General features: G+C 46.7%; 1 protein-coding gene across 2 annotated transcripts in view; it reads left to right on the forward strand.

Annotated features, from left to right (window-relative positions):
- Positions 1–2,464: 2,464 nt before the first annotated feature.
- LOC119363589 (nuclear pore complex protein NUP54-like) overlaps positions 2,465–8,232 on the forward strand; it is a 14,136-nt gene continuing 8,368 nt past the window's right edge. Inside the window, exons 1-4 of one of the 2 annotated variants that reach the window (XM_037628969.1) lie at positions 2,465–2,978; positions 3,067–3,120; positions 3,212–3,271; positions 3,375–3,485. In XM_037628969.1, coding sequence (XP_037484866.1) covers positions 2,568–2,978; positions 3,067–3,120; positions 3,212–3,271; positions 3,375–3,485 — 636 coding nt within the window. In that variant the 5' untranslated portion in view covers positions 2,465–2,567. The remainder of the gene's footprint in view (positions 2,979–3,066; positions 3,121–3,211; positions 3,272–3,374; positions 3,486–8,232) is intronic. The other variant, XM_037628970.1, reaches the window with a different exon arrangement.

Raw genomic sequence — 8,232 nt, forward strand, 5'->3', positions numbered from 1 at the left:
GAGATGATGCGGAGCATCCTACGGTCATCCCCATGGACCTACCTTCATCTTTTATGGCACCACATGGACCAATGACTAGAGCTCGAGCAAGGGCTATTGAAACTAAGGTGAACCCGCTCCTCTCCGAACTACCACTTTCTACATGTGAGACATGTCTACTACCTCAAGCGGAAACCCTATGTGCGATCAGGTACTTAGAGGGAAGCCACAAAACAACTACATCCAACGACCTAGATGGCAAGGACACCAAGTACAAGAACCAAGAAGAAGAGCTACTAGGAAAACTACAGCCTCCGGGCGACGGGACCAGGCCGGACGTCTAACGCCTGAAGCTCCAGCCAACCCAAGTCCCAGCCAGCCCAAGTCCCAGCCAGCGAATGCTACGTCGGCCGGATGACTGACATGGACCGGACGTTCGACACCCCCCAGCGTCCGGATGACTGAGCCCCTCCGGACATCCGGTGCCACCCAACAGAAGGGAAATTAACAAAAGTCTGAACCCTCCGGACGAACGGCCACCGGACGACCGACGCCTTATGGACGTCCGGACCCTCACGAGCCACCGGACGTCCGGTAGCTGCCGGACGACCAACGTCTGTCTGCGCATAGTGTGTTGGGCCGAGGCCCATGTGCCCCCTTCGACCCCCTAGACTATATATACGACTCCACCTCCATCTTTATAGGGTTAGCATTGGTTTAGCTCATATGAGAGATAGATCTTTACTCATCCACTTGATACATACTCCATTGAAGACCGAGGCCTCAGCAGAGAAGATCCCAAGTGGATTCAAGCCCCCGCAAGGGAAGATCCCCCAGTGGATTCAAGACCTCTTGGAGAAGAACTAGCTACTTGTATCCTTCATTTGTTGTGTTTGAATCTTGTATCACTCTTTGTGTTCATGGATCTAGCACATGTGTGACCGTTTCCCATTGATTTGAGTGTTTCCTCTTGTTTCCCCTCTCATGTGTTCTTCGTGTTCTTAGGGAATTCCCCTCCAAATCGTGAAATATTGGCCTTAGGGTATCCACCCTACATTATACTGTGATGCGAAACCACTGTCTAAGTTTTGGGCTCTTGATTTTCTCTCAGTGGATCTTAAACTCAAATCACTTGGAGAGGGATACTCAATCAACCTTCTCAGAAATCCTAAGAGGAGCAGCTGACGGGTAGCGTTGGAGCGGGGTGGCTATTTATAGCCGCAACCTTCCTTGAAGGGAAATGACCAAATTGGACATGTGGAGCAGCCAATGGCCGAACAACACGAGTCCAACGGTCGGAAATTGAGCACAACGGTAACATTCTTTGCGGCGCAAGTAATTTTAATTCCTCAATTTAAAAGATATCTCCTGCAGTGCGAAGAACAACGTCTACTGCTGCCAGGTGATCATTCGAAGCATAACGAGATTTCTCTCGCATCTTTCATAGGTTTTGAGCTAAGCATCACAATGGATCTAAGCTTCGAGAACCTATACCCCTCTAGTACAGAGGTCCTATGACTCAAATAAATGAAAGAAGAACAACGAAATGAATACTACGTCCTCACTTTGTCTTCGACTTCCACTCGCTGCAGTCAATCTTCTTTGGACAGAATCTTCGAACCAATTGCTTCACTTCAGCAATAAACTTTCAAGGGGTTAACTCCTTCACATCAATCTTCTCGTCTACATGTTCTCAATAGATGTAGCTCATTCTTCTCTGCAACACATATATTCTTCGGTGAAGTTCCTCAAACTTGACACCGAAGGCAACATTCTCTTCGGTTCCGCATGGACTATTTTTCTCTGTGTACACTAGTAAACAAATTAGTCCATGCATGTTTCTGTCAACAATCTCCAAAACACAAGAGGGCAAATATTGCATCAACACCTTGATTTATATAGTGCATTGGAAGCAGAGAATAACATGAGTCTAATTTGCTATGTCGGTGGAGAGGAATCCTTCACGAATTAGGAGTTCTTCTTTCTTGTCTTGTATGACAAGGCTTCTGGAATCTTCTTTGTATGTGTTATTAAGGGCTGCTCTAAGTGGCCCGTTAATAAACCACCACGGGTTTCTCGGCCCGACCATCCTGGCCGCGAGACGTCATGGGGAGTAACCCCTAGTCTTGGACAACATCGGCCGGAGAGTAACCCCTAGTCCTAAGACACCATTAGCCGGGGACGATATGCTCGCTCACGGTCGCGAACTACTCAGAGAGGGAGAGAGAAAGGGAGAGAGAGTGAGGGGAATGGGATGAGAGCGAGGGCGACGGAGGAGTAATGGTGATGTCATTCACTGAGAGTAATGGTGGTTATGGATGACTTGAAAAGTTTCACTGCTTTAAGATCAGTGCATTTGATCCAATGGCCATCGGGACGTTCGCTGCGAAACCTAAAAAATCTGACGTACCGCTCAAAAAAATAAAAAATAAAAATCTGACGTTCCCATATAGCATTGCCTTTTTCTTTTTCCAGTATTGCCGCCCCTTTCCCCGGCTTCCGCTCCGGTCGATCCGCTCGCTCCCCGAGAAACCCTAAACCCCGTGACCCTCGCCGCCGGCGATCGCTGGTCCCCTGCGTCGGCCGCCATGTTCGGGACCCCCAACTCTCCCTCCCTCTTCGGGACGCCCTCTTCTACGCCCTCTTTCGGAACTCCCTCCACTACCCCTGCCTTCGGCACCCCTTCCTCCACGCCGGCATTTGGCGCGCCGTCGTCCACCCTGGCCTTCGGAGTCCCTTCATCCACCCCAGCCTTCGGCGCACCCTCCTCTACGCCGGCGTTTTGGACGCCCACTTCGAGCCCGACGTTTGGCACGCCATCGTCGACGCCGGCGTTCGGAGCGCCGCCGTCGTCATCGCCGTCACCCTTTGGGTTCCAGCAGCAGGTGACTCCGTCCCCTTCGCCTTTTGGTTTCAGCGGCGGGGCTGGCGGGCAGATTACCACCCAGATGGCCCCAGTTGCGCCGCTGCCGCTCTCGCCCTCCGACCGCGACATTCAGGTCCGCAACCCTAGTAGAAATGTCGGCCCCTTTTTAATGGTTTGAGGAAGGAACGGTTCGAAAACTTGGTATTTTTAAGTTCTTATAGGCTATGGTGGATGCGTACAAGGAGGACCCAGGCAACCCTCGCTATGCTTTTAGGGTGAGATTCTCCTAGCAACTTTGGTATTTGTGTTGCAAAGATTCTGGTTAATGTGACTTGTCTTATGCTTTTCTGTCTGTTTTGATGGCAGCATCTGTTGTTTAGCGTGACAGATCCTTCACAAAGGGTGAAGCCTGTAGCAGCATCTGATGTGCGTAGTTGGATAAATTAGTTCAATCCATGTTTTTGCTGTTCGTGGTGCTGTTCCTGGATATCATAACATGATCGTGTTAATTGTGGTCTTGTGGGTGTAGATCATGTGGGCAGAGGCGATGGGTAAGCTTGAGTGCATGGATAGTGCGGACAGGGAGAGGCTATGGCCTCAACTTGTGCAGGGGTTTAAAGATCTCTCCTGCCGGCTTAAGGTATACTAGCAACCATTATTGAAACTATACACCTTTCATTGGATGTGACGAATTGTCCATGACAAAGTACTGATTTTTACAGCCTCAATATGTAGGCATACTTTCGCAAACAAGTTGATAGCTGTAAAAAGTTGACCAAAAATGCTTATATATGAACTTTCTAACTCAGCTTTGTTCAATATGTACTTGGAAATGTAGATGATAACTAGCATAGTGCTCAATACAGGAGAGGATATTAACATTATTACTCTCATTGTTGGTAACATTAGTTTTTTTTCGTAGCATACCATTTTACCTTGAAGAGCGATTACATGCCACACTTGGATGACACATCAAAATGGTTTTATGGTGTTGATTTGGTTTTTATGAAACGTCAAATATTTAAAGCAACACAGGTTTGTGGTGGAATAACTCCACTTTGCCCCTACCGAGTGTACAACACAAGTCTTGAAGGAACTACTTCAAAGTGTTGTGGTAGATATCGCTCAAGAGGCAAATATAGGCCAATGTGGCAGCAGAAGTTCAGTCCAGAACTCTTAGAACATAATTTCTAGTCCAAGATCTGATACGAGGCAAGCCGTAGGGCCGACCGATCTTCACAATTGGAGCTGGATTCATGGATGAACAATTGAACATAAAGAACAAGAGGAAACACCCACAAGGCAAAAATGCACTACCAAGTACACTCATAGCACAAAGTCAATACATGATGTGCAACTTAGATCCAACAAGCAAACAATGATAAAAGGCAAGACGAGGCTGTTCATCCCCAAATCTAAAAGAGATGGAGGTCTTGAGAGATAGTTCTTCCCCAACCCAAAGAGAGGAGGCCTGGCTTGTAATAATTGGGAATTCTTCTCCCAGATGGAGGTCTTGATCCCCTTAGGGGAAGGTAGATTGAGCAAACCTCTTTCAAGTTCTTAGTCTATACTTTGCTAACCTTTTAGCTTGTTTGCGACCAAAGGAACTCTATGATCTTCTGGAATATTCATGACCTTAAAGAAAGTCTCCACTTTATATAGTCAATCAAGGCACACTTCAATATCAACACCGCATTAAAAGTAGGGACCTCAACTTTCACCTTATATCTTTCTCTTGCATATGTAGGGTTGGGTACTCTAGGATATGCATAGAGATCAGGTTCTTCAAGGCATCATCAAAAGTGGCCTTCTTGAAGTACGCTAAACTGCACGTTGTTGTGGTACTCTTGCTCCAAGATAACTCCCCATCTTCGTTGTCGAACATCTTCCTCTTGTAATGAATGGCATCTTAAGAGTCCAGTTGTCTGTCAAGCTTAATCTAGAAGTATCCAATGTGTGTGTGTGTGCTGGTAAAAGAATTTGTTTGTGGGAAGAGTCCTTTCATCTCCTAGATGAAAGTTGTCTCTTAGATGGACCCATCTAGAAGTAGGTGTGTTGAAGTACTTAAATGGTCCATATAAGCATGTATCCCCATTGTAAGGAGGGAAGCAATGAATATCTAGTTTCCACCTATGCTTTCTCTTCTACCTTAGTAATTCTCCAATCTTTCCCCACTACCCTTCTATTGTACGACGGCGCCTACATGGCGACGAACCTCTTGTCCTCTGAGTATACCACCCTACAACCTCCGTAGCCAAGCAACAACATCTGGTATCAGTGCCAGAGCCCATGGTTGATGATGTGCCTGAAAGAAAGATCAATTCTAATGATGAAGTCTTGGCAGCGCATAGCTGAGCGACAAATTCACCAAGGAGTTTGCATCGCTGAATCTACGAGTCAAGGCACTGGAGGAGAGGTCAGGTGTGCTGGGAGGAGGCGATGGCATCTTGTAGCGCCCTCCATCCTTACCCTTCCTAAACGGCAACAAAGCAGCAGATTTGGCCGCCAACCTAGTGACAACAACGACACAAACGCCCACAATCTTGGCACAACACCAAGTGCCATGCTCCCAGACATCATCGCGTGGGATGCAAGGCTTACGGACAGTGCCTCCCAATTCACAGACATGATTTTTGCTTCCACTGCAACAAATGCCACCTAGGCCCCCCAAGTCTGGTGTACCACATGTTCCTCCATCGGTGGTTCATGTTGCTAACACCGCGAGAGTGCCTCGGTACGACAAATTGGATTTTCTAACATTTAGTGGTGAGGATGACCCGCTTGTTTGGTTGAACTGGTGTGAGCAATTTTTAGGGGCAAAGCATTGAAGAAGTAGCGGTGTCAACTACGGTTTGGTCCTCCTATTCGGACCAATCCACTAGGAGAACTTGCGCGCTTCAAACAAATGGGATCTGTTGCAAAATACATAGAGAGGTTTCAAGCACTACTTTGTCGTGTTGACCCCCTCTCAATGCCGTAGCAGGTTCAACTTTTCACGTCCAGGTTGATTGATCTACTACTGAGTCAATGTGGAACTACATAACCCTTCTGGCCTACAATGTGGAACGTGAGTCAACGTGTATGAACGAGCAACCATCATAGCTATGGCCTCCAATGACAAGTCATCCATGCCTAGTGAACAATAACAAGGTACGGAATGCTAAAGCTCCTTTGGGGAAGAACACACGTTCACCGATTGCTAAGTGCAGAGATAACAGCAATAAGGGAAAACAAATTGTATTTCAAACTGCGATGAAAGATTCTCAAGAGGCCGTCGTCGCCCACGCCTTCTTTACCTTGAAGTAAATGATGGCGATGACGATGGCGATGACGAGGAAGATCCGCCATGAACTACATCTGGGTGACGAGTTGTATCTGCAAGGGGGGAGTAATGTTGTGTCATCTTAGAGTCCAGTTGTCTTCAAGCTTAGTCTAGAAGAATCCAGGTTGTGTGTGTGTCCTGGTAGAAGAATTTGTTTGTGGGCAGACTCTAGTTATCTCCTTGATGAACCCAACCTAGTCTAGAAGATCCAGGGTGTATGTGTCCTAGTAGAAGACTCTATTTGTGGGCAGTCTAGTTGTCTCTTAGATGGATCCAGCCTAGTCTAGAAGTATCCAGGGTGTGTTGAAGTACCTAAAGGGCGTATATAAGGATGTATCCCCCTTGTAAGGAGGCAAGCAATGAAATACCTAGTTCCTACCTATTCTTCTCTTCTACCCCTCTAATTCTCCAATCTTTCCCCACTACCCTTCTACTTTACCACGACGCCTACACGGCGACAACCCTTGTGTTCTTTGAGTATCCCACTCCGCAACCTCCGTAGCCGACGTCGGCTACAACATTTTCATTGGCAACGTATGGAACATCCTTTCTTATCATCTCAACTAGCTGATCAAATCTCCGCTAGGATCCTCATGTAGTGTTTTAGTGCGTTGTTACACTGCATCCATCCTCTTCTCCCGTTGCTCCATCACTTGCTACAACTCACTTTCAAAGAGGACACCGAGAACTACTATTGATCAACAAGGCTTTGGTATCACCTCAAGTAGCACAAGGTTGTGGAGGAACAACTCCACCTTGCTGCTGCAGAGTGTACAACACTATTGGTGAAGGAACTACTTCAACGCGCCGAGCTGAATATCGCTCCACGCAAATATTGGCTGATATGGCAGCATATGGGTCTAGTTCAAAACTAAGAACGCAAGTTCTAGTCTATTATCTTATATAAAAACACCAAGCTGAAGTAGGTAGCGGGTGTTACGAACTAAGCTTCTTATTGAATGAGGCCAACAAGCAGTACATATACCCAAGAGGGAAATAAGCAAAGAAGCCTCTATGCAATATGGCAACTACACACAAAACACAACCCTGTTCTACCCCCCCTCCCCTCTCAAACTCAAGGGGGATCTTGGACACTGAGTTTGGACAAGAAGCTGTGTTGTGACCATGTCTGACCTTCTGTCAAAAAAGCAGCAAGCTGAAGCTTCGAGGGCACATACTTTAGGGCCACCATCCTCTCTTGTTCTTGCACCTGAGGACGCATGCAGGAGGCATCAACACAAACGTGCTTGGTGAGCTCATGCTTCACAGGATCACGGTTAATGCCGAGCGCCCCAGTGTTATCAAAGAGCAAAGGGGTCGGTGCAGCTGCGGAAACACCAAAGTCCTGAAGAAGCCAACATAGCCAAGTGATCGCTGCATTCACGGACGCCATAACTCGCAGCTCGGCCTCAACATTGGAGCGAGATACACCAGTCTGCTTCTTGATAGAGAGGAGCCAAGAAAAACACAATAGGTTTGAGAGAGAGAGCGGCTATCATTGTGGCCAGATCGTGTCACAGTAGGTCTGAAGCTAAAGAGAGCTGGAGCAAGGGAAGGATAAGCAAGAGAAGAACAAAACAGGTACCCCCAAAAAGGCGTAGTGCACTATAATTAGCGGGAAAACTTTGTTTTTGCCACTCTAGTTTTTGCCAACTTTGCTTATTCCACTCTAGAATTTGACATTTCACTTTTGCCACTCTTAGCTTTTGACAATATATCACACTTGCCATTCCGTGGCAAAAGCAAAAATTTTAGAGTGGCAATTGTGATACATGTCAAAAGCTAAGAGTGGCAAAAGTGAAATGAAAAACTATCGTTTTTGCCACGGAATGGCATTTGTGATGTATTGTCAAAAGCTAAGAGTGGCAAATGTGAGATGTCAAATTCCAGAGTGGCATAAGCGAAGTTGGCAAAAACTAGAGTGGCAAAAACAAAGTTTTCCCATAATTAGCTGGACATCACCTAGATGATCTACTCGTATCCCCCTGAGAGCAAAAGACTTAATATTAATGATATAAACAACATTAGAGACAACTTCAGCCCAAAAGTGTGGGGGAACACTAAC

Source organism: Triticum dicoccoides, chromosome 2B (genome assembly GCF_002162155.2).
Source record: "Triticum dicoccoides isolate Atlit2015 ecotype Zavitan chromosome 2B, WEW_v2.0, whole genome shotgun sequence".
Taxonomy (NCBI): Eukaryota; Viridiplantae; Streptophyta; class Magnoliopsida; order Poales; family Poaceae; genus Triticum; species Triticum dicoccoides.